The sequence below is a fragment of the Phragmites australis genome, chromosome 20 (assembly GCF_958298935.1).
Source record: "Phragmites australis chromosome 20, lpPhrAust1.1, whole genome shotgun sequence".
NCBI classification, from domain to species: Eukaryota; Viridiplantae; Streptophyta; class Magnoliopsida; order Poales; family Poaceae; genus Phragmites; species Phragmites australis.
In genome coordinates this window covers 17,663,985-17,690,035 of record NC_084940.1, presented here as the reverse complement: position 1 = coordinate 17,690,035, position 26,051 = coordinate 17,663,985, and the positions used below count along the sequence as shown (strand labels likewise).

At 44.4% G+C, this 26,051-nt stretch overlaps 1 protein-coding gene across 2 annotated transcripts; it reads left to right on the top strand.

The window, feature by feature from the left end:
* The first annotated feature begins 341 nt into the window (after positions 1–341).
* Positions 342–8,019, top strand: LOC133901579 (serine/threonine-protein phosphatase 2A 65 kDa regulatory subunit A beta isoform-like). Of its 2 annotated transcripts, none has more exons than XM_062342949.1 (13): positions 342–486; positions 1,719–2,135; positions 2,834–3,080; positions 4,205–4,317; positions 4,527–4,606; positions 4,757–4,898; positions 4,989–5,069; positions 5,477–5,581; positions 5,729–5,911; positions 6,729–6,821; positions 7,300–7,439; positions 7,509–7,575; positions 7,682–8,019. In XM_062342949.1, the coding sequence occupies exons 2-13, from the start codon at positions 1,743–1,745 to the stop codon at positions 7,787–7,789; spliced, it is 1,752 nt and encodes a 583-aa protein (XP_062198933.1). In that variant the 5' UTR covers positions 342–486; positions 1,719–1,742; the 3' UTR covers positions 7,790–8,019. The 2 variants fall into 2 exon arrangements, with proteins under 2 accessions (XP_062198933.1, XP_062198932.1); XM_062342948.1 differs by having other exon boundaries at positions 7,670–8,019.
* The last annotated feature ends 18,032 nt before the right edge of the window (positions 8,020–26,051 follow it).

Below are 26,051 nucleotides of genomic sequence, written 5' to 3'. Positions count from 1 at the left end.
GTAACCTAATCAATTTTTTTCTTCTATTAATGAAATAATACGTAACTCTCTTGCGTTGTAAAAAAAAAGTAGCTATGAAGGCATAAAGGGTCCTAATTTGACATGAATCATCAGTTAAGTCTTTATAAGCAGCTGTGCAAAAGGAAGACATAAATGGGTTCAGGTTCCGTTGCAACGCAAGACATTTGACTAGTAATAATAGGAAATCGACTCGATATTCCGGCGGTCCCAAATCTGATCTCCTTCCTCCACCTCGGGCCTGGCCCAGTTGGCCTCTGGTGACCGACCCGGCCCAACCCAACCTCCCCCGTTTCTCTTCTGCGCCCCGCTCCACCCCTTCTTCCATCCACTCCCTCCCGTCCGTCTCGATCCACACGTCCCATTCCGCCCCGTCACACGTGACCGCACCCTCCTCTCAGCGGCGACGCCTCGGGCGCTCCCTCACCTCCCCCGCCGGCGCAGCCACCCCGATCCGATCCCGCACAGGTGAGATCCGCCGCTCCTCCTCCTCCCCCCCTCCCCACCTTTGGATCTGCGGCCTTAGCACTACCCTCCCACCCCCGATGGCTGCGGCGCGGCGCGATGCGGCGGCTCCTTGATCTCGCCGCAGGCGCCGGGGGACGGGGCCTCGAGCCTCCTACGCGCGGTTTCGGGTGGTTTCTCCGCCAGATCTGCGCCGTTTCGGTTGGGTTGCGCTGGTTTTGACACGATTGGGGGATTTTGTGATTTTGGGTAGATTGGCAGAGCTAGGCGGCGCGTGTGGGAGTGGGATTTACTTGCACGGTGGGTGGGTGTATGAGGGATGTATGTGTTGGTGATGGGGTATGTTTGTTGCTTGTTGTATGGATCGTTGCTCGTTGTATGTTGTAGGAGGGTAGTATGGGTGCCTTTCGGGTCGATGTGCTTCTATTTTTCATCTCGTTAGTATGAAATCTACGTGTGTGTTCCTGAGCTGCAGGTACTCATACACAAATTGTCTATCGAATCTTGTGCTTATCGCTATCGGATTTGGTAAACAATGCTCTTTAGAAACCTTGGATTGAGAATTATTAATATACTGCTTGAGTGGTAAAGGGGGAAAAAAGAGCCAGAGAAGTTGAAAGTCATAAAAGTTTGGGGTTGTGGCTTGTTTGGGTCTTACGTTCTAAGCCTTGGTTCCAGATCTGTTTATGCCAAAATTATTTATTTTTGCTGGAGCATTTGCCTACCTCTGATTCAATTCCTCAGAATGTTCAAATTTCAAAGGATGAGGCTTCTTTCCCCTGAAACCATGTGTAGACAATCAATGGCATATTTGTAGAGTCAAATAATAATTGTTATGTGTTTGACTGAAGCATATATCATTTTTAATCTGGTAGTTTAGCCTTTATTGCGTAAATTATGGGCATTAAATGTTTAGCCCTTCAAATTAATTGTGACATGGATTGGTTTCTTTCATCTGGATCATGTATTCGTGTCTATCACTATAACACCCTAATGATGTTCATGCATGTCAATCCCAGGGATTCCTTTGATTGTAACAGTCTATAAATCTAATATCTGATTATGTATCCAAGATCTTTTTTTTTTATAACAAATTCAAAGCCCACCTGGTCTTCCTCCCTTGCTCTTGTCTTTGTTTATGTAACAAATGTTGTGTTAAAGGGCCTCTTTTATGGTCTTAAAAGAACAATGTTCAATCCTAACGGCTGCATTGCCCTAATGTTTTGTCTTTACAGTTGCAAGAATCCTCGATAAATCTGATGGCTATGGCCGATGAGCCTCTGTATCCAATCGCTGTACTGATTGATGAGCTGAAGAATGAAGATATTCAATTGCGTCTAAACTCCATCAGAAGACTTTCCACAATTGCACGGGCACTTGGGGAAGAAAGAACCAGGAAGGAGCTAATTCCTTTCCTCAGTGAAAACAATGACGATGAAGACGAGGTGCTTCTTGCTATGGCTGAGGAATTGGGTGTGTTCATTCCTTATGTTGGGGGTGTAGAACATGCTCATGTTTTGCTGCCCCCATTGGAGACATTGTGTACGGTGGAGGAAACTTGTGTCCGTGACAAGGCAGTCGAATCTCTGTGCCGTATTGGAGCACAAATGAAGGAAAGTGACATTGTCGATTGGTTCATTCCAGTAGTAAAGGTGAGAGGTTTATGCATAGCAAAAACACTCTGTTTATTGTTGTTCTAAAGGGTGCGAAATTTGTTAAGTACGGTACCAATGTTACTGGATGAAGTCTCTGTGGGTGTACTTGTTGGCTTAAGCCATCAACACTATATTTCTTGCTAGGTTATACCATTATCAGGGTACATATGCTATTTATTGAATTTCTTTATTTTATCTGCCATGGCTAGCATATTGCTTAAATTTGGCTCTTGTGTTCCCCACTTCATGTGCTTTAGGATATCTAGTATCTTGTATGTTGGTAGGCTTCAACAATTTTGTTCAACCAACTAATTGCTGAATCTAGCAATGTTTTTCTGCATGCCTTCAGCCATTCACTAAATTTTACCAAAAAGTGGTGTTATATGCTCAATTTTCTGCATCATTAACTGATAGTTCCTGATAGTGTAGCTTCCCAATAATTTGAACTTCAAAGGTCAAATAATTTTACAACAACCTATATGCAAACATTGCTTACAAGGCATCTGTGTACGAGTATAGCAATTGTTAGATGATACACTGGTTTTGTGCGTTTTCTATTTAATCTCTTATTTCTGCAGATTTGTGAACCTGCAGAGTTATTTAGTGAAATCATTTATGGATGTTAAATGTTTTTGCATATTATGTTCTGCTAGGATCTTTATGTCCGTTAAAGTATCCATCCTTTGTCTTTTCAGAGGCTAGCAGCTGGTGAGTGGTTTACAGCTCGAGTATCATCCTGTGGCCTTTTCCACATAGCCTATCCATGTGCACCTGACCAATTGAAAACAGAATTGAGGACTATCTATGGCCAGTTATGTCAAGATGACATGCCTATGGTCAGAAGAGCAGCTGCATCAAACCTTGGAAAGTTTGCAGCCACAGTTGAACAGAGTCATTTGAAGACAGAAATTATGTCAATATTTGATGATTTAACCCAAGATGGTACTTTCTTATACATGTTTTGACATATTATTTTGTGTTACTTAATGTTTCTTTTGCACTGGCAATTGAATAGTTGTAGCTGTTGACTATGTAGTTGCCACTCCTGACTATGTAGTTGCCACTCCACAAGGGAAATCCATGCACTAATACTGAAACCATGTGGCGTGCTCCTTAATTTATTTTTTCACGAGGACCTTATTTTGTTGTTAAAATGATATCAAATTGTTAGCTTGAATTATTATTTGGTTTTATGTGAGTGACTATTCAAATAATCAACTCCCATGCAGCTCCCATGCAGCCAAACCTTAGATTCTGCGGACTAGCATAACTGTTGTTTTGGATAGTTATAAGTCTCAAGGGCCCAATATTTTATTAGCTGTGGAATACAGTTATCATCTTTTTTCATGTTATTCCATTTATGTGAACTATGCTAACATGGATTCTTAAGTAATATGTGACGGGGATTGTTTACCAAGTTATAAATGGGGGTGCTGTTTATAGTACTGAATAAGCATTTTTTAAATAAACCCCGACCCAGATTTATTTTATGTTTTAACGAAAATTCTACGATTACTTTATGATTGTGGGTGCCACTTTACATGTTGGTATCAAGCTGATAAGAGTGACGTCCTAAATTAGATTAGTGTAGATGTCTCATTTCGTATTGCTTTACTAGTATCTGCTACATACAACCTTTTCCCTGCTATGATCCCACTTGCTTGCTTGACATATTTCTTCGAGTAATTTGGTAATTTATGTGGTGGCATATGTTTTAGATCCTTCAGTCTTGCTTTATCATTGTTAGCAATTGTCATACATGAGTGTAGGACTCATGCATGACAGTATAATGATTTGCCATCTTCCTGTAAACATGCCATTGCTTTTTCTTTGAAGCTTGGAAAGTCGATGTGTAATTTTAAAACTCAGAAGCAATTATTTTATTATGTAAAATATACAAAATTAAAATAAACTCTGAAAGGCACCACACCTGACCTAAAATGTACTTCTATTGTGCAAGAATTTATTCAGGAGTGAATCAATTTAGTTAGTGGATACAAATTGTCATATGCACATTTTGGACATCATTGGAACTATGTCTAAAACTTGATGATCTTTATTTGCAGATCAAGATTCAGTCCGTTTGTTGGCTGTTGAAGGCTGTGCCGCTCTTGGAAAATTGTTGGAACCACAAGATTGTGTAGCACATATTCTCCCAGTCATTGTCAATTTCTCCCAGGTACATTACTCCCATATTTTGCGCACATATATTTTTGAAGACCTTTTACGCCATTTATTTACCTAGTCTGGATATGTTATTGGAAGATATTTTTGTAATTGCTGGAGGTTGATGATTAACCAGAGTTGCTTCTTAATCTGTGACAAGTGGCAGTCAAATGCATCATCACCAATGTGTTACTTGCTTACTCTTTTTGTTTCCTTTGATAGGATAAATCCTGGCGTGTTCGTTATATGGTCGCCAATCAATTGTATGAACTCTGTGAGGCTGTTGGCCCTGAGCCTACAAGGTATTATTTGCCCTCCTTGCTCAGCTGTAAGATTTCTGAATTATCATATTTTTACAGGGTATTGAAAATAACTATACTTGTTCTTCTGTATTCTGTAAATAATAACATTATCATCCAATGGATTAATTGTATCTCTATTTTTGGTAATAGAGCTGATTTGGTTCCTGCATATGTTCGTCTCCTTCGTGATAATGAGGCTGAAGTGCGGATAGCAGCTGCTGGAAAAGTTACTAAGTTTTGCCGTATATTAAGTCCGCAACTTGCAATCCAACATATTCTTCCATGCGTTAAGGTGGGGGCAAAGCAGTTACTGAGCATCATTTGTGGGTTTGCTGCTGTTGTTTTTTCTTGACGAACTAACTCACGCTAACTGCATTTACAGGAATTGTCCTCGGATTCGTCCCAGCATGTGCGTTCAGCTTTGGCTTCAGTCATAATGGGAATGGCTCCTGTCTTGGGAAAGGTGTGATCATTGATGCAAGAATATGTCTCTAGAATATGCCTTGTTTACTAGTAACCGTGCACACAAATATGCAATGCCCGTTTTTGTTAGTTGGTGATGGTGCTTAGGTGCCACATTAGTAATATGACTGTTATTACTTGTTTCTTATGAACATTCAATAGCTCTCCTTACATGTCAGCTTGAACAGCAGAGGAGATGAATGTATCTGTAGGGAAAATCTAATGTTTCTGAGTAGCTTTGTTTGTCTTGTAAATTGTAATCGGCAAAGGTCCAAGTTAGTTAACACATTGCATAATTGTATTCCCTTTACTGTTATACTGCTATTAATCCACTCTATTTATTTCATATATTGTGGTACTGCTATTCTTTTTGGTAAGCTGACTAGCTTAATATCTGGTTTTCTGCAGGATGCTACCATTGAGCAACTTCTTCCTATTTTTCTTTCTTTGCTTAAGGATGAATTCCCTGATGTTCGACTCAACATAATCAGCAAACTTGATCAAGTTAATCAGGTTAGTGCCATTTTATTGCTGGCGTTGATTTGCTTTGCCTTTCCATTCTGAAGTTAAGCTGTTTTTTTACCAGCTAACATGTCAAGTTCCTTGCATTGCTCTTTTCAAATTTTCTGTTGATTGCTGAATTTTGTTGTGATCTTTCAGGTTATTGGAATTGACTTGCTATCACAATCACTGCTACCAGCCATCGTAGAACTTGCAGAGGATAGACACTGGAGAGTCCGTCTTGCAATAATTGAGTACATCCCGTTGTTGGCGAGTCAGTTAGGTGTTGGATTTTTTGATGACAAGCTGGGGGCACTCTGCATGCAGTGGCTGGAAGATAAGGTTTGCATTATCATGAATACTAGTGTGAAAATAGTTTCACTGGGACATAAAGCAGTAAATCCTTGGGGGGCTCTGGTTGTCGCTGGCTAATCCGTTATGGGCAAACAGAAAAGGCTGCATTAAATTTGCACTAAAATTTGTTGTAACTATACTCATGGATGGGTTTGAACAAGTCAAAATCCAAGAATATGAACCTTACAAATGAGAAATCTTAATACCTCTGGTTTAAAATCAGACAAATGCTGCAGTTTGGGAATGTTGCGAATGCTACATTATCTATACCAAAATTATGCAAAGTGAATAGACTATGTTTTCCAATCGCAGCATTGTTAGAGTTAATAGTCACTTCTACATTGCACATGTCTAAATCTTAGCTAATAATATTAGTTCATATGTATCTGCAGCACTAGTGGAATTTTACTGAAGTTTTGCATTTTCTTTGCATTGGGGAGATCTGGCACAAACCAACAATCACGAGACCTTTTCTTTTGGCTCTATTTTGATGTCTGAATGGCTACTTTTTTTATACTAAAAGCCACAGATGCTGTCATTTCCAAATAATCCTCTGAATGATTCCTATTTGCTGAGTCCTACCATCAAGTTCTGTTCAAATATTGGAATTTGCCTTATCCTGTTTTGAGGTTGGATCCATGGATAAATAGTGGCATCAGTTAGTTAGCATGAATATTAAAAATCGCGTGGTTTGGCTTAGGATTACTTGGTGCATTTGTGGATAAAAGACATCGTTTGTCTGTTGATTGACTAAAGTGATGTTGTTTCCAGTTAGGTCTTTAGTTAATCAAAATTTGAATTTCAGGTATTTTCGATCAGAGATGCTGCAGCTAACAACTTGAAGCGCCTTGCAGAGGAGTTTGGTCCAGAGTGGGCAATGCAGCATATAATTCCTCAGGTTCTTATCTATTATTTTACCACTAGACATTTGGATGTATTAGTCTATTCAGTACACCTGCAGATTTTATGGCTAAGAACTTGATTGTTTGTTAACTTGAGAAGTTAATGATTATTTTTGGTCCAACAATGTTTTGGAGATTGTAGGCTAGAAAATATGTGCTTTCTATTTCCTGATCAATGAAGAAACATACTTGTTCTTTTGTGGCCTGCTAAGAAATCCTGAAGCAATAACTTGAGTTGATTTACATATGGTTTATGTAAATGTTAATTAGGCTTGATCAATGTGGAAAATATGTGCTGAAATAAAGTGATATCAAAAAGTCTCTATCCTTCCAAGATTTATCACTGCATATTGTACTGGAATCCAACCATGCCTAGCTGAAATTTAGGGAATAAGTGCTACATACAAATTCTTCTTGCTGTGGATGGAAGTGTATTTCTGGTAATCTTGAATGCTCACTTGTTTCATTTTCCAGGTGCTGGAGAAGATAAACAATCCGCACTACCTGTATCGCATGACGATTCTGCAAACTATCTCATTGTTGGCCCCTGTCATGGGTGCCGAAATCACTTGTCAAAAGCTGCTTCCAGTCGTCATTAATTCCTCAAAGGATAGGTGAGTGACGAACATTCTGAGAAAAATCTCATCTGTTCAAGGTCTCACTAACATGGTCTAAATTTTTAGGGTCCCTAACATCAAGTTCAATGTTGCAAAAGTTCTGCAGTCACTTATACCAATCCTCGATCAATCGGTGAGTTCTAAAGTTATTTCGCATGATCTTAATTTTAAAGTGCTATATTTGAATTTCTTGTTATTGGGGAATATCATCAATGCTTACTCTGCAGGTTGTGGAGAAGACCGTGAAACCATGCCTTGTTGAGCTCAGCGAGGACCCTGACGTGGATGTAAGGTACTACGCGAACCAGGCACTCCAGGCCTGCGACCAAATGATGGTGTCGAGCTAACTAGTTTCTGTTCAGTATTTAGAGCTTGATTTTTCGTAGTCCAATTTTTGAGTTTACCCTGTAATTTGGCCTTTAGATTGAAGAAGTGTTCCTTCTAGCCTCAGTAACAGATCAACACTGCCATGCTGATAAATGGACGATTACGATCCCTTGTTTGTGTTATTAATGTTGTAATTGAGCAAGACATCACACGTTATGTGGGTTTACGAGGTAGATTGGACTTGGCTTTCTGTTTTGGGTTTGATGTGCCTAATGTGGCTTCTTGTGTTTTGGCTTGCACTTGAGATTTACCTTTGGCAGTAGTTGAATGGCTACAATTTGCACCCATTGCTCTAAAATGCTCCGTTTATGTTCCAGGAAGATTTACGAGCAGGTTTGGAGTACTGTACAATGATTTGACTCTTAAAACCCCCGTTTGCGTAAAAAAAAAAAAGAAACAATTAAAATATAGTACTCATTCTGTGAAATCTAGGGCCTGTTTGGTTCATGTTTTACTTCATCGTGACTGAAGTAGGGCAGTGTGTGGCAGGCAAAGAAAGCGGGGCGAATAAAATTGAAGCCATAGTTGTGGCGAAGTTATGCAAAGAAACTGAAGCCTGTTTGTTTAATTGTTCGCTTGGCTTTAGATGGGTCAAGGGGCTAAGGAATTGTTTGGCAAAGAACCAATTTCAGTGTAGTCTGTAGTCTACAATACGAGACAACTCTTCACGAGGTGCGAACAACAATCGTCAACCATTTGACAAGGATACGCAAGGCATGCAAATTGCGTGCGCGCACACGATTTGTGGTTGGACGCACATAAGCAACTAGAAACACACGGAAGAACAGAGACTACCCACACAACAGTAGTGACATGCTCAAATCTTGCGTCATTTTTTTCCTTCTCTGTTATTATAACAATGCATGAAGTACCTAATTTATACAAGATTCCTAGTTGTGCTGGATCCCATAACAAATTGACATGACTTGTTTTATCTTAGTTGTTGCTGTTGCTGTTGTGCTGGATCATTGAAACCTTTGTCCTACTCGAGCTTTCTGTGGTGGCATGAGCTATTGGTTTTACTCTTGCAGCTGTTACTTCCTAGGGGTTATGTCTTGTCTGCAAAAGGATGGAATAGAATGACTGTAGGTGACATCCATGACATCTATATATACCCCTAAGATGTGATGTACATATATCGTAGTACTAGAATTGATGTATATCCGAAAAAGACTATGCCCAAAGATGTGTTCTGATTACCAAGAAAAGTTTTTTTTTCCTACTAGCTGGTGATGAAAATAAAAAGACAAGCATATGCTGACAATATTTCACGAGGACCACAATAATACGACAACTTAATTAAGTGATGTGGTCGACTCAGCTCACGAGCTTTTGTATTAACACCCCACATTATTAATTTAATAAAAAGCAAAATTTAGTTTTAGAGGCCTATCTGTTTTCTCTTATGATGAGAGCCTAAATTAAAAACGAACTATTTGAATCGGGATGAATGCTAATATCGTTGTGAGTACCTCCTCTATTCAATAGTCGATACGCTAATATATATTATATATAGAAGTTGGTCTTTGATCACCCTCCTGCCTCCCTATCCACTCCATCTAATAAAATACAAGAAAACTAGCCGAAAAAACACACGGGAAAAAATCGAAATAAACCGGACAGGAAGCAACCACGCGGCCCCGCCGCCCCCCATCCTCCTCGCCCTGCGCCCAGCCTGCTCCCGAAATTGCCGCCTTGCACAGCGCCCGCCCGCGTGCCCCCTACCTCTCCTCCTCGCCCTGCACAGCACTACCAAAATCGCCACCCTGCACAGCGCCCGCCTGCGCGCTTGCCCTTCACAGCGCCCCCCGGCTTCGCCGCGCCCCCACTTCGCGTATGGCGGCTTCTCCGGCCGCAGCAACGTTGGGGTCGGCTCCCGATGCGGAGGTGGACGCATCGCCCCCCCCCCCTCCGTCCCTGCCTCGGCTGGAGTCGACTCTAGCTGGGCCCGCCTTTGACTCCTCTGGAATGTTCGGCTCCCCGGCCCTGACTCTGGAGCTGGGGTCCTTCGATGTCTGCGAGTACGACGCAGATGAGTGGGTCAGTAGGAGGAGCTAGGTGGGGTGCTGCTGCACTGCATGGTCTCCCGTGCTCCGCGCGCGCTGGCGTGTAAGGCGTTCGGCGTAATGCTACCAAGATGATCTATCTTGGTCGCCCCTCCCTCGACAGAGGTGATTGCGTGGGTTTGCTCACTGCTTCCCTCGCCATCCAGCAGTCAGCATTTCGCTTCCACACTTGACTAAACCAGGTTTGGTTTGTTAGGTACATGCGGTGGCGATCGAGTAGTGGGACTAGGATCGGATAGCCTCGGCAGCACTGCATTGGAGTGTGCTCGGCGGTGCTACTGCTTTTGTTCATGGGCAGGTCGTTCATAGACCCGCCCAAGGCCGATATCCAATTCGCTATGAGCTAGCCCACCTCTTTCCTAGCCTTAATTTGTTGTCAAATTGCCATGCTGAGAGATTATTGATTTGCTGCTGATTGTTTTGATCTGTTCCTATTTCCCAATATGTTGAGCTAGGCTACTGGCGGTAGCATTACCAAGTGCTTACTACTGATTGTAATTTGAAGTCTGGAATGGAATATATGGGGGAATTATAATATGGGATGCCACTATCTGTGCAAAATTAATCACAGCGGGTGTTGCCATCGTTACATTTCCCTCCTCTTAGTGTGGCATGCAGGTCGCTTGAGTGACAATGTGGTGGCTCTTCATCATGCATTTATCTCTTCCTGTGGGAATAAATCGTGATAGAAAATTGTTGTTGGCAAATGTGCAAGACACATTGAGCTAAATTACTGATATCGTTTGGCCAATTAGCTTGTAATAACGAATTTAATCATTTATACAAGTGTTAGGTCCCTGACTTTCATCCTGGGATATAATGCCATACATAATGCACGAGGTTGACATTTGCTCCATTGCTTGACCACTGTCGAGGAAGCAGGACAATGCACCTATGATTTTTGTTGTTTCGCTCCAGTGTTTCACTGTTCATAAGTCTGATCCACCTTATTTAGTAATGAATCATCTCTTGTTCATGTTTCCCTCTGTGTTTCACTATAGACAGTTAATAATCTTTTGCTAAAACGATGCTGCAAAATCTGGACATTAGAATATTTGTTCAGCATGGAAAAGTGGATCTACGGAGAATGTTATTTTCAATAGCTGTAAGTTGCAGACAACATGTCAACAAAGTTCCTTATTGATTTTGTTACTGAGTCCATCCGTAGCCATATTCATTCTGGGTTAATTATAGGGAAAGAAACGATGGTGGGGTGCACATGGTGGCCATGAAATGGTGGCGGGAGGCCTAAAGCGGTGATGGAGACCAAATAAAGGCGGTGGTGGAGTGTGGCATGTGTGGGGACAGGGTTTGGGTGAATTTGGGATCGGGGTCACATATGTGGCATAGTATTGCCGAGGTCCGACGACGACCATACAAGAGACGAGTGACATTGAATTCAGTTTTAATGAAAACTTAAGAGCTTAAGTATTGTCTTTTAACTTCATGTTTTGTTAACCTGAGTTTGTTTTGTTGTCTTTATTGTTTCCATTTATTTATTGCATATCTTGTAATGAAGTCTTTTCGCTATAAAAAAAATGTGCCACTTAGTCTTACTTGATGCAAACACTGGTAAGATAAATATTATCTAAGCTATGACATGTGCTTGTTATTGTCTTGCGATTAAACTGCTGTGAGCATGCAAAGGGTGAATGGATAATATATGGTAGCACTTATATACATTTGCAGGTCACAGTATTCCCAAATGTGGTTTGGTTAGTAATTGTGAGAAATTCAGTTTGTGAATCTGATTTGCCTTCATTTGCCTGATCTAGTGTGTGTGTCTATACACAGACACACACACACACACACACACACACACACACACACACACACACACACACATACATGATGTTGATGAAGGATTGCAGTTTGAGGGTTCGCCTTTCAGGTATGCGACAACTGAAGTAACCTTTCTAGTTGAATAATACTTCTAATTTCTATGAGGAATTTCTAATACTTTGACTTTCTTTTTTTACAACAGGAATGGTTGGTTTGGTCACCAGTTCCATTCTATTCCTAATATTATGTAGACCCTTCTTTTTTCCTCTTTTCTTCATTTGAGAAAATAGATTTGGGGAAAATGTGTATAAATGTGGTTGGACCCTAGATTTAATTATTCTTAGTAGTGGAGAACTCTGTTTAACCTATTGTTTCGAAGCTGAGCGGTGAAATTGAATGGGTAAGAACATGCTGATTCTCAATCATAAACTTGCATGCTATTGCCCTGTTTGCTTGAATAGTGTGATAATTAAAGCTCTTATGTTTTGGTCCTCGGTACAAAAATTGGTATTGCGGCAATCTCCAGTAGTGCTGGCCATAGTCCATCTCGGTCCTCTGGGAGTGTGTACGCACAGCACAAGCAGTTGTGCTCGAGTGCGTTGAAACTACTCTGTAAATTGTCTTCCATGTTAGTCGCTGAATTCTTACTCTTGGTAGTAGCTGAATTCTTACTCTCATCAAGAGAGGATGACACTAGGAGTTGGGGTAATTTTTTCTTTATTTCTCACACAAATGCCATACCAACCTGAGGGGTTGGGGATACATATTTATAGGCTGCTAGCCAGCCAAGCATATGCTAAGATGCTGTCCTAGATGCCAAGCATATGCTAAGATGCTGTCCTAGATGCTGTCCTAGCTGTCCTAGATGCTAAGATGCTGTCCTAGCTGTCCTAGATGCTAAGATGCTGTCCTAGATGCTGTCCTAGCTGTCCTAGATGCTAAGATGCTGTCCTAGATGCTGTAGCCCTAGAAAGGACCACAAAGACCAGCCAAGGACCACAAAGACTTATCCCATCATTCTCCCCCTAAGTCTTGTGCGTCGTCTTGTGGGAAAGTTGAACCATCCCGGTCCTGGAGCAGAGCTCAAGGAACTTGATCCTCCCAAGAGGCTTGGTAAGCAGGTCCGCGAGCTGGTCCTTGGTGTTAATGTAGCTCGACTTGATGCTCCCTTCCTCCAAACAGCCTCGGATGAAGTGGTACCTCACCCGGATGTGCTTACTCCGTTCATGGAAAACGGGGTTCTTTGCTAGGGCCAGAGCGGACTTGCTGTCCATCCTGAGCTCCACCGCTCTAGTGTCTCTGCCGAGGAGATCACCAAGCAGTCGAGCGAGCCAGAGCGCCTGAGTTGAAGCGGTGGAGGCCGCTATGTACTCGGCCTCGCAGCTGGACAGGGCCACCACCTGCTGCTTGACCGACTGCCAGCTAACGAGGCACTTGCCGAGGAGGAAGAAGATCCCGCTCGTGCTCTTGCTGGTGTCGATGTCGCCGGCGTGGTCACTGTCGCTGTACCCGACGAAGTGTGCCGCCCCAGGGCACCTAGGGTAGTAGAGGCCGTGGTCGAGAGTCCCCGCAACGTAGCGGATGATTCTCTTCACAGCCTGCTGGTGCTCCGTCGTCGGTCGCTGCATGAACCGACTGACGTAGCCGACGGAGAATGCCAAGTCCGGCCGTGTGTGGGCGAGGCAGCGAAGGCTCCCCACAAGACGCCGGTACTGCGTAGCGTCCACCTCCTCCGTCGTGCTGTCGCGGCTCAGCTTCAGCCTCTCCTCCATCGGAGTGAGAGCTGGGTTGCAGTCGGTGAGCCCAGCTAGCTCAACGACGCGCTTGGCGTAGGCGGTCTGTCGAAGCGTGATCCCGGAGTCATCCTGGTGCACCTCGATTCCCAGGTAGAAGGAGAGAGGCCCCAGGTCACTCATCTGGAAAGTGGCCTTCATCTCTTCCTTGAATGCCGCCACCTCCGCATCCTTGGTGCCGGTGATCACCAAGTCGTCGACGTAGACACCCACCAGCAGAGCATTTCCTCCACTGCCCTGTCGGTAGATGGCCGCCTCGTGCGGGCTTTGCTCGAAGCCCATCCCCTTTAGCGTGGAATCCAACTTGGCATTCCACGCCCTCGGCGCCTGCCGCAAGCCGTAGAGGGCCTTGCGCAGGCGGAGCACCTTGCCCTCCTTGCCGGGGATCGCAAATCCCGGCGGCTGGTGCACGTAGACCTCCTCCTTCAAGTCGCCGTTAAGGAACGCCGACTTGACGTCCATGTGATGAACACGCCAGCCCTCCTGGGCAGCTAGCGCAAGGAGGAGTCGCACGGACTCCATCCGTTCCACGGGAGCGAAGGCGTCGTCGAAGTCGACCCCCTCCTGTTGCACGAAACCTCGTGCCACCAAGCGAGCCTTGTGCTTGACGATGGCGCCGGCTTCATCCCTCTTCATCTTGTACACCCACTTAAGGGTGATCGCGCCGTGACCACGAGGAAGATCAGCAAGCTCCCAGGTGCGGTTCTTCTCAACCGCATCCATCTCCAACTGCATCGCGGCGCGCCATGCCGCGTGTCTCTCGGCCTCTGCAAATGACTGAGGCTCGCCGTCGTCACACGCAAGGTGCAACTGCGCCTCCAGGTCGTGAGGCACCAGTCCCGGCACCGGCTGGTCGCCGAGAAGGTTCTCTATCGTACGGTACCGCAACGGCTCGCCGTCGTGGTACGCGTCGATGCGCTCCTCGTCGTGAGAGAGCGGAGTAGCGAGCTCAACCGGGCTGTGCTTGACACGAGCTGGTGTTGGAGTAGACGTGCCCGGAGAGGTGCCTGTCGGTGCTGGTGCCAGCTGTGGTGGAGCCAGCGAAGAACTCATCGCAGTCGAGGTCCTGGCTGGAGAGTGTGGTGCTGTCGGGGTAGCAGGCACCGGGGTCGGTGAAGGCTCGGGGACTGGGGTAGACGTGCTCGTCGAAGAAGAGCTGCCTACTCCCCCAGCTTCCTCGAAGTGGACGTACTCGACAGTGAAGTCGTCGTACGTTGGAGCCGAGCCGTCGTCCACCGCCTTGTCCCACGCCCATCCTCGCCCTTCGTTGAACACAACGTCGCGCGCCGTGCGCACACGCTGTGTCTTCGGGTCGAGGATGCGGTAGGCCTTCGAGCCCTCCGCGTAGCCGATGAACACTCCCGGAGTGCTCCTATCGTCGAGCTTGCTGATGTGGCCAAGCTCCTTGGCGAACGCGAGGCAGCCGAAGACTCGCAAGTGGGAGACCGCCGGCTTGCGCCCATGCCAAGCCTCGTACGGCGTCCTGCCGTCGAGCGCCTTGGTAGGCGAGCGGTTGAGGATGTAGACGGCCGACACCACCGCCTCTCCCCAGAAGACAGCCGGCATCCCCCTCTGTTTGAGAAGGGCCCGAGCCATCCCCACAACCGTCTGGTTGCGTCGCTCGACGACGCCGTTCTGCTGCGGGCTGTACGGCGCGGAGTAGTGGCGCTGAATGCCCTTATCAGCGCAGTACGATGCGAATTCACCCGCCGTGAATTCGCCGCCGTTGTCGGTGCGCAGCATGCGCAGCTTGCGGCCGCACTCCGCCTCCGCAGCAGCCTGCGCATGCCTGATGGCGTCCGCAGCCTCTCCCTTGCTGCCGAGGACCATCACCCACATGTAGCGGGAGAGGTCGTCGACGAGTAGCAGGAAGTAGCGTCGTCCTCCCGGTGTGGCCGGTGTCACCGGACCACACAAGTCCCCGTGCACAAGCTCGAGCCTCTCCTTGGCTCGAAAGCTCGCCCGCTGGGGAAAGGGGAGTCGCCTCTGCTTCGTCAATACGCAGACGTCGCAGAGCTGCTCCACATGGTCGAGGCACGGCAGGCCTCGCACCATCTCCGTGGCACTGAGCCGCTTCAGGGCCTCGAAGTGAAGGTGCCCGAAGCGCTCGTGCCACTGCCACGCCTCGTCATCCCGACGAGTAGCGAGACAGAGGGGTTGTGCCACCTGCACGTTAAGGACGTAGAGTCGATTTGCGCTTCTGGTTACCTTGGCAAGAAGGCGACGATGGCGATCCCAAATCCTCATGACTCCATCCTTAACCACCACGCGCGAACCGTTCTCATCCAGCTGTCCCAAGCTGATGATAGAGTTCCTCAACGCGGGGATGTAGTAGACTCCGGTGAGCAGCCTGTGCTCACCAGACGCGGCGGTGAAGATGACGGAGCCGACGCCCTTGATCTCCACGCCGGAGGCATCCCCAAACTTGACGGAGCCTCGGACGCTAGAGTCAAGCTCGGTGAAGAACTCCCGTCGACCGGTCATGTGATGGGTGGCGCCGGTGTCGAGGCACCACCCGTCAGTCTTGTCGTTGCCGGAGCCGTCGCCGAGGAGGGCGTGTGCTTTTGGCTCGTCAAGGTGGAGGAGAGCCGCTGCGGCCGGTGCCGCTGGAGGTAGCTCGATGCTTGCATGTGCCATGAACAGAGCCGGCTCCTCCTCCGCCTGTGCGACATGGGCCTGGCCGCGTCGTGGCTGTCGACAGTCCTTGGCCCAATGGCCAAGCTGGCCGTAGTTGCGGCAGGTGTCGTCTCGTGCTGGCTTGTACTTGCCAGCGGCGCCGCCTTGGGCGCCTCCGCGGGCATCACCCTCGGCACGTCCTCGCGCTCCGGCCTGGGCGTCTCTGCGCGCCTTGCGCGGCTTTCCACGCTTGCGGCCGCTTGTCGCGGAAGAAGGCTCCCCCTTCTTCCGGTCACCTTGGCAGGTAGCCCACTGCTCCCGAGTGAGAAGGAGCTTCCCGCCAGTGGTGATGGGCCCCGAGAGAGACTGTGGCTCATCGCTGTCGACGACCTTGAGGCGACCTATCGCCTCCTTGATCGACATCGTGGAGAGATCCAGCAGGGACTCGATCGAGCGAGCCATCTGCTTGTACTTCTCGGGGACGCAACGGAAGAGCTTTTCGACAGCTCTCTCCTCGTCGTAGGTGTCATCGCCGAACTGCACCATCTTCTGCAACAGAGTGTTGAGACGGAGAGCAAAGTCATCAACGTCCTCACCTGGCTTGAAGGCCAGGTTCTCCCACTCCTTGCGAAGTGCCTGCAGTGTGGACTTGCGGGCGCGGTCGCTGCCGATGCGTGCCGCAGCGATGGCGTCCCAAGCCTCCTTGGCAGTCCGCTTATTGGTAAGCGAGAACTGCATCTCGGACGGGACTGCAGCGATGAGGGCATCCAGCGCCCGTCGATCCTGGTCGTAGTCGACGTCGCCGTACCGGACTGCCTCCCACATGTGCCGCACCTGGAGCTTTACCCTCACCACCGCAGCCCACTCGACATAGTTGGTCTTAGTGAGGGTAGGCCACCCACCGCCGGGGCCGACGTCCCTGACAACGGCCTGGAGCCTGTGGTAACCACGGTACCGATCCGGGGAGAGAGAGCCACGCTGCCTGTGAAGGCCGCGCTCTCCATCGACCCGTCCGCCACCGTTGCCGTGCTCGCCCCCTCCAGGAGCGCCACCGCCGAGCTTGCCTCCTCCAGGAGCGCCACCGCCGTGCGCGCCTCCTCCAGGAGCGCCACCTCCATGAGCGCCGCCGGCGCGTCCGCGTCTGTCTGGGCTGCCGCCGCGCTCGTGGGCGTGCGCGGCTGCCCACTGCGCCGCTCGCGCTCGCGCTGCCTCCCTCCCCAACAACTCGAGGTCCGCGTTGGCGCTGTCGTCAGCAGAAACGGAGCTGCTGATGCTGCCGCGCAGAGCCTCGACCTCTGCTGCCGCCGCACGCGCTGCATCCGCCGCCGCCGCTGCTTCCGCCTCCGCTCTGGCTGCTGCCAGCTCCGCCGCTGCCAGCCTCGACGCCCTTGCCGCCGCCGCAGCGGTCTCTGCCGCCGCTCGCTCGCGTTCCTCTGCCGCGGCAAGTTCGGCCTCCTGCCGACGCCGCGTGCTCGAGGCGACCGAGCGCTGAGACTGCCCTGCGGACATGACGCGCTACCCGGGGGCTGCTGCGTGGGGAGAGGGCTGCTTCAGACGAGCTGCTGCTCGTCTGCGCAGAGGGAGAGAAGTGAGCAGGAGCGGCCGGAGCTGCTGCTGCTCCCAGCTGGGGCTGTTGCGCGGCTGGGAAAGGAGGTGAACAGGAGATGCTCAGGCTACAGGATACTACGGCTCTGATACCACTTGTTAGTCGCTGAATTCTTACTCTTGGTAGTAGCTGAATTCTTACTCTCATCGAGAGAGGATGACACTAGGAGTTGGGGCAATTTTTTCTTTATTTCTCACACAAATGCCATACCAACCTGAGGGGTTGGGGATACATATTTATAGGCTGCTAGCCAGCCAAGCATATGCTAAGATGCTGTCCTAGATGCCAAGCATATGCTAAGATGCTGTCCTAGATGCTGTCCTAGCTGTCCTAGATGCTAAGATGCTGTCCTAGATGCTGTCCTAGCTGTCCTAGATGCTAAGATGCTGTCCTAGATGCTGTAGCCCTAGAAAGGACCACAAAGACCAGCCAAGGACCACAAAGACTTATCCCATCATTCCATTGCATCGAGTGGGACCATCAGACGAGTGAGCTTTTTAGTTGTTACAGTAATCTTGCTAAGTGCTTGTACATGTTGTTGATATTGACAAATTTATTTTAACAAATATTTATTTATATAGTCTGAATGTTGCTTTCAAGCTGAGGAACACCAGTTTGCCTTTTTCATCTTTTCTGCCAGTTGACATGAATGTGTTAGAATAGACATATGCTTTGGTTTTGTTTATGATCAGTTCTCCTCACGGTGGATTTGTTTCTTCTTTCATTATTGTTTGTTTCATATTATTGCTTTGCAGGTATTTTAGCGTGCATCGGTTGCTGATGGAGCCACAAAAGTTGTCCAGTCAGTTCAGTTAATTGTTCAGTCATGAATACATCTGAAACAAGCACTTCCACATTCTCTCAGTTACCAAGTTTCTTTGCTTAACTTTTCTGCTGTAGTTTATTTGTTGGCCTTCAACACGTTAGGAGATTCAAACCAGTTCTTGGTATTGCGGCAAAGTTTCAAAGCATTCAGCAGAACTACATCCCTACTTCTCACACCAATTCAAGTAAGCCAGCTCCGAGGCTTGGCTCCAACCTTCGCATGCTGCGAAGCTGTTAAGCAAAAATTGATCCATGAAACTGTAGGGTTTGTGTGGAGGTGGGATGCATCGGGTGTTCTAAGGAGGCGGAATCCACAGCTTATCAACGCGAAGGAGGAGCACATGGCCCCCAGCCTGAATGACACGCGTGTCCTCTTTGCCTTTGGGCCATACCTTCACCTAGAAATCTTCTATCGATTTGGAAACCCAGCTATCTGTGCTGCCAATGCATAACCACGATGCCTCTATGAAGCGTTCTCACGTCTTGAGGTAACGGTCGTGGTTCGCGTAGATGATGATGAAGGTGCCTACTTCAGTCTTTGTTATCGGGCGCACGAAGAAACCCCTCGGGAGTTTGCTTTGAGCCCACTGCAAAGGTCTCCCTAGTCAATGGGTTCATGATCACGGCAGCGAAGTTGTCATATCGGTCAAATCCTATGAGGTAACTTGCCTCAAAGGTTGTAACCCTCGATCTCCCTCCTGCAAATGCTAGGACATGCATGCTGAAGAGCCTTAATTCAGTCAGCGAGCAGAAGAAGACATCGCCTGACTTGTGAACCTAGTCACTCTTGAGGATCCACGGGGCGAACTGCGAATGTTCTTCGCGGCGGATATTGTTGCACCATTGGGTGCAGACCACTCTGAAGGACGTGAAGTCCCTCGGCTTGTTGAAGCGATCAGCAATGCTTCGGAGGGCCAACCATGGAAGTCTTACCTAGTCCATGGTTGCCTTCGACTAAACATGAGCTAGGTGGACGCTGTTAGCCGAGGAGTGAAAAGGAGAGCCGAGCAAGTTTGAGCTCTAGTGAGGTTATGAGGGAATTACGGCAATAGGTTTTGTTTTTATAGGCGGTGAGTTAAGCCAATTTTAGGAGGGAACAATCGTATGTCCTTTGGAGTTAAGTTGTCACGCCCCGAACACAGGCTCACATGACAGCCGCCACATAATTATGGATTAAAAACCCATAACCATGTTAAGGCAAAAATACTCAAATAAAATCAGTGGTTTACAGAGCAACTAGCGGAAGCTTTATTTATATGAGAAGTCATAATTTACATGATTAAGTGTCTACTTATACAACTTATTTTGATGTAAACAAATTATTAAACACTACACTATTGATATATCCCAAAATTTCCCAAGTATAGCATCTATTGTCGATGTCTTGATTATGACCTTGAGATTCTGCGTTTAACACCCAAAACAATTATGAGTATAAAATACTTAGCAAGATAAAGACATTGCATGTATAAATAAACCTGAATTATTATAATATCAAATTTTCATTGTTTATTTAACTCTGCAGAGATTGTCCAATCACTAATATTACATCGTGTTTTGTACCACGACGAGGCCTGAGCTTTTCCTATGGACAGTCCCAAATGATACTTTCAATGCACGTGCTACACCATACAGGTGAATAATATAGTCCCGGCTACATGACTAGATCTTTCACTAGGCACTCCCGGTAACTCAAAATGTATCGACTGTCCACGTCAGTATCCACTCTACCATTAGTGATTGACAACAGTATGAATAATTGATTGAACATATGTATTTCTATTCTAGAAATACAAACATTAATTAAAATGTAACATCAAACTGTAATATTAATGAATAATAATTCATAATAACGGGAAATACAATATTAAAATATAAACAGACAATAATTCTGATATAAATATGTTACTCTAAGAGGGTATGAATGCAGCTTATAGATAAAAGCATCATAATAAAAAAAAATAGGGTGCCAACGCAGCTTGCAGATAAAAACATGATATAAATAAGACGGGTGTCAACGCAGTTTGCCTGGGTTATGCCAAAATCTCAAAGAAATAGTTAGCCTCTTATATAGCTCTAGCTTGATATTATCAATACTTTAACGGAGATCAATCTAATAGCTTGTTGAAAGCTATAATACCAGACGTAGTAGAACTAGAAATCCAAGAATACCACTAATTATCTTGCCCTCAAAGTATCCACTAGAGCTTATGTCTAAGACTATGTCTCAAGGATGAGGAGAGGAGGTATGATGAATGGAGAACTACCATGGTCCTATTTATAGTGTTCAATTTCTTGAGAGACAAGTTATCTTGCTCTTATCTCTATCATTTTTACCTTAGCTATCAAGAATGTGATACTTGGCTATCAAGAAAGGTTTACTTAGACATTAAGAAATCTTGACTTGGTCACTAAGAATGTTTCTTGGAGTGCAAGTTGAGGCAAACTTTTAGGAATAAAGTCAACACGTGGGTCCCACACATAAGTCTATATTCTTATTTTATTGTTAATTAAAGATTAAGATTAGATTAGTAAATTATTATTTTAGACTAATTACAATACTAAAAAAATAGAGTTATTTTGATAATGCAAGCTGCTATTATTCTTAAGCAGTAAACTTATTTATGAGCCAATTCAATTCTTAAATTAATTAATTAGCCAAACCTATAATTATCTTATAATTAATTAACCGGTTCCTCACATCCTTCCCCCCTTAAAAGAAATTTCGTCCCGAAATTTCACTCACTACTATCCAAAAAAAGATAGGAAAAAATCTCTGCGGATATCCTCTTCTTTTTCCCAGGTAGCTTCTTCCTCACTGTGGTTACTCCATTGTATTTTAACAAATGGAATTGTTCGTTGACGTAACTTACGATCAATTGATCCTAAGATACGAATAGGATATTCTTGATATGTTAGGTCATCTTGTAGTTGTAATAATGGTATCTCAACTTTATCTGTTGGCTGTCGCAAACACTTCCGCAGCATTGAGACATGGAAGGTACTTTGTACTCCTTGTAATTGTTATGGTAACTCTAACTGATATGCGACTTTCCTAACTTTATGTGTTACTTGGTATGGTCCAAAGTATCTTGGGCTTAATTTTCCATGGATGCCGAATCTTTTGATTCCTTTCATTGGTGAGATTTTTAAATATACCCAATCACCTTGTTGAAACTCTAGATCTCTTCTACGGTTATCGGCATAACTTTTCTGTCTATTTTGAGCCATATGCATTCGATTTCTTATAACCTTAATTTTTTCATCTGTTTCTTGTACTAAATCTGGCCCAAAAAAATTTCTTCTCTCCAACTTCATTCCAACAAATTGGTGTTCGGCATTTCCTTCCATACAATGCCTCATATGGTGTTATCTGGATAGTTGACTGGTAGCTATTATTGTAGGCAAATTCTACTAAAGGTAGATGTTTATCCCATGATCCTCCAAAATCTATTACATATGCTCTTAGCATATCTTCTAAAATTTGATTGACTCTTTCTGTTTGTCCATCTGTCTGTGGGTGATATGCTGTACTGAAGTTTAGTTTTGTTCCCATAACTTTATGTAGACTTTTCCAAAACTTAGATACAAAACGAGGATCTCTGTCAGAAACAATAGCTAATGGCACACCATGCAGTGACACTATTTTCTTGATATATATTTCAGCTAGTCTCTTAAGAGAGTAAGTTTTCTTCACAGGAATAAAGTGTGCTGTTTTTTTTAATCTATCGATAATTACCCAAATGGAGTCATGTCCAGTTGATGTACGAGGAAGTCCAATGATAAAATCCATACCAATTTGTTCCCATTTCCAAACTGGTATTTCTAAAGGTTGTAAATAACCACCTGGTTTCTGTTGCTCAGCTTTTACTCGTTGACATACATCACATTCAGAAATGAATTTGGCTATATCTCTTTTCATGTTATTCCACCAAAATATCCCCTTTAAATTTTTGTACATTTTTGTACTTCCAGGGTGAATAGTATAAGAGGTAGAGTGTGCTTCCTCTAGTATTTCCTTTTTTATTTCTTAGTCATCTGGAACACATAAGCGATTACGAAACCAAAATGATCCATCTTCATGGATTTTAAACTCAAGTGGTTTCTCAGCTTCTAATCCTTCCTTTATTTTATTTAGGAACTCATCATATCTTTGCTTCACCTTTATCTTTTCTTGTAAAATTGGCTGAAGCTGTAGAGCATAGAGTTGAATCTCTGGATTATTTCTTACAACCATGATTTCCAAATTTTCCAAATCTTTTAGTATTTCTACTTGATTGGAGATCATAGTAGCCATGTTACATGATGCTTTTCTACTTAGAGCATCAGCAACAATGTTGGCTTTTCCAGGATGATAATTTATTTCAATATCATAATCTTTAATTAATTCTAACCAACGTCTTTGTCTCATATTTAACTCCTTTTGAGTAAATATGTACTTGAGGCTCTTATGGTCAGTGTAGATTTCACAATATTCTCCAAAAAGATAATGACACCAAATCTTTAGTGCAAATACTACAGCTGCTAATTCCAAGTTATGGGTAGGGTAGTTCATTTCATTGGGTTTCAATTGACGGGATGCATATGCAATCACTTTATCTTCTTGCATTAGCACACAACCTAATCCCACTTTTGATGCATCACAATAGATCACATATCCAATTCCACTTCTTGGTAAAGTGAGTATTGGAGCAGATACAAGTTTCTTCTTTAGTTCTTCAAAATATTTGTCACATTGCTCATTCCATTCAAACTTTGCTCCTTTTCGTGTAAGATTTGTTAATGGTGATGATAAATGAGCAAAACCTTCAATAAATCTCCTATAATATCCTACTAATCCAAGAAAACTTCTTATCTCTGTTACTGTTGTTGGTTTCTTCCAGTCTACTACAGTTTGTACTTTTGTAGGATCCACTGTCACCACATTGTTTGCTTCTTTTGCATCTTTCATAGTTAAATTGTAAACTCGAGCTCGATTACTTCCCTTAGCTTTTCCTTTTCCTTTTCCATCTTGTTGTTTTGCTAGTGCATTACTTGCTAGAGGTGCTGGTAGGTATATGGGCTTTTGAGGAGCTGATAGACCCGTTGGTGTAGGTTTTGATAGAGAATAATGATTGTTGTTGGTAGTTTGCTTCGAATGAGGACATTGATAAAACATATGCCCTTCTTGGTCACATTCAAAGCAACAACCTTGTCTGTGTTTACATTGTCGTGTGAAATGGTTTCCTTGACAAATATTACACTTTGGGTTCAAGAACTTCTGGTTTGATTTGTTATTGTCAAATTGTCCAAAGGTCTTTGACTTTTTGAATCTGTTTCCAGAAAATGAGCCTTGAAAATCTCGATAATGCTTTCGTTTGGTCTCGACCATAGCTCGTTCATCTTGATATGATTGTTCTGTGATGTATGCTTATTCACCACTTCACGAAGGACATTGAACTCAAAAACTTTTACTCGATCACGAATTATAAGATTGAGTCCATCTTCAAATCTCTGTGCCTTTTTAATTCATTTTGGGCATACTCAGAAGCGTATCTCACCAATTTTGAAAAATCAATTTCATATTCAGCCACTGATTTGCCACCTTGTTTGAGATCAAGAAATTCTCGCTCTTTTTGTCTTTGTATACTAGGTGGAAAATACTTCTGATAGAAAGCTTGCTTGAATATTTCCCAAGTGAGAATGGTACCTTCAGGATATGACTTTCTATGTGCATTCCACCAATCAAAAGCTCCTTCTCTAAGCATAAACGTGGCATATGCAACCTTTTCTGTATTTGAACACTTCACTATATCAAAACATTTTTCCATGTCAATTATCCAATTTTCTGCCATAAGTGGATCAGTTGTCCCACCAAAAGTAGGGGGTTTAAGACGGTGAAAAATCTGCGTTGTGATTGCGATGGTCTCCCTCAGATGTTCCATCCATTCTAGGGACTTGCTGACTAAGTTGTTGAATTAATGCATATTGTTGTTGTTGTGTCTCATGCTGCTTTCCTAACATTGCTATCAATATTTGGGGTAGTCGTGCCATCTCAGGCCAATTGTTAGGAAAACTCAAGATGCCATGTTCTATTGTTTGACCTGATGCATCAGTTCCTTTATCCTTGTTGTTCTCATCAGAATAGTTTTGTGCCATTTGACTCATTATTTTAAAACTGTAAATATGAATTAATGGGACAAAAGCTACAAAAATAGTGTAATATTATTTTAAACAATGTACATAAGTAGTACATAACAACAGAAACAACCCATTAGAGAGATAATTCTCTCTATCTATGTTATACGGTGAGCATACCTAGCACAAAGAGATACTTTCAACCCCAAAATCCCTCTTTGTGAGAGTCTCTCTCTCTCTCTCTCTCTCTCTCTCTCTCTCTCTCTCTCTCTCTCTACAAGGCTAGTAGATAGATACTACAAGGAAATCCTACTAGTTGCTATTTAGGTTGGACATAATCTCTTTAGGATCCTCATCATTATTTATATTAATAATGTCCGAGAGTTGGATATACGACTCCCCTGTATGAGAATCATATGATGGTAGTATTAGGAGTGAATCACCAAGTTCAGAAGGCAAGATGTTTTGCTGATCAAGAATCTGGTAAAGTTCACATAATTCTTGTGCAACTGGAGCACCTTGTTCACAAACACGAGTACGCCAACCTCGAACATTATTAATCTCATTCTCTAGAAAAGATAGATCATCCTGAAGATCGTGATTGTAAGAGCGATACTGAGCCACGGTATCATGTAGTTCAAGAACCTCTCTTTAATGCAAATCATCTAAGTGGATAGGTAACTAATGGCGCATCTCATGGATAGCTGCTAAAGCAGCCCTCCTGTAAGCTTCGCCTTCAAATATATGCTCTCCAAAGAGAAAGTATGGAAAGGATGATCTAGTGGTTCATTTCTTGGTTTATACTGGACATAAACAAAAGCTTTAAACATATTTCCATTTCGAGTATAGCCAAAATATGGAGCTGGGAAGCCAAAGTCAGTTGTGATATTATTAAGAAACTCTTTAAAATCAACTGTATATACCTTTCCGCCTGCCATATGCGGCAAGGAATAACAATTGAACATGAGTGAGAATATCTTATATAAAGGTAAATAAAATGTTAATGCATATTAATTGGAAAATAAAGCACAACTAATTTGCAAAGGGAAATCATGAGACTAACTAAGCGTTCCCCAACCACGCAACCTAAGACTCTGATACCATTTTAACTGTCACGCCCCGAACACAGGCTCACATGACAGCCGCCACATAATTATGGATTAAAAACCCATAACCATGTTAAGGCAAAAATACTCAAATAAAATCAGTGGTTTACAGAGCAACTAGCGGAAGCTTTATTTATATGAGAAGTCATAATTTACATGATTAAGTGTCTACTTATACAACTTATTTTGATGTAAACAAATTATTAAACACTACACTATTGATATATCCCAAAATTTCCCACGTATAGCATCTATTGTCGATGTCTTGATTATGACCTTGAGATTCTGCGTTTAACATCCAAAACAATTAT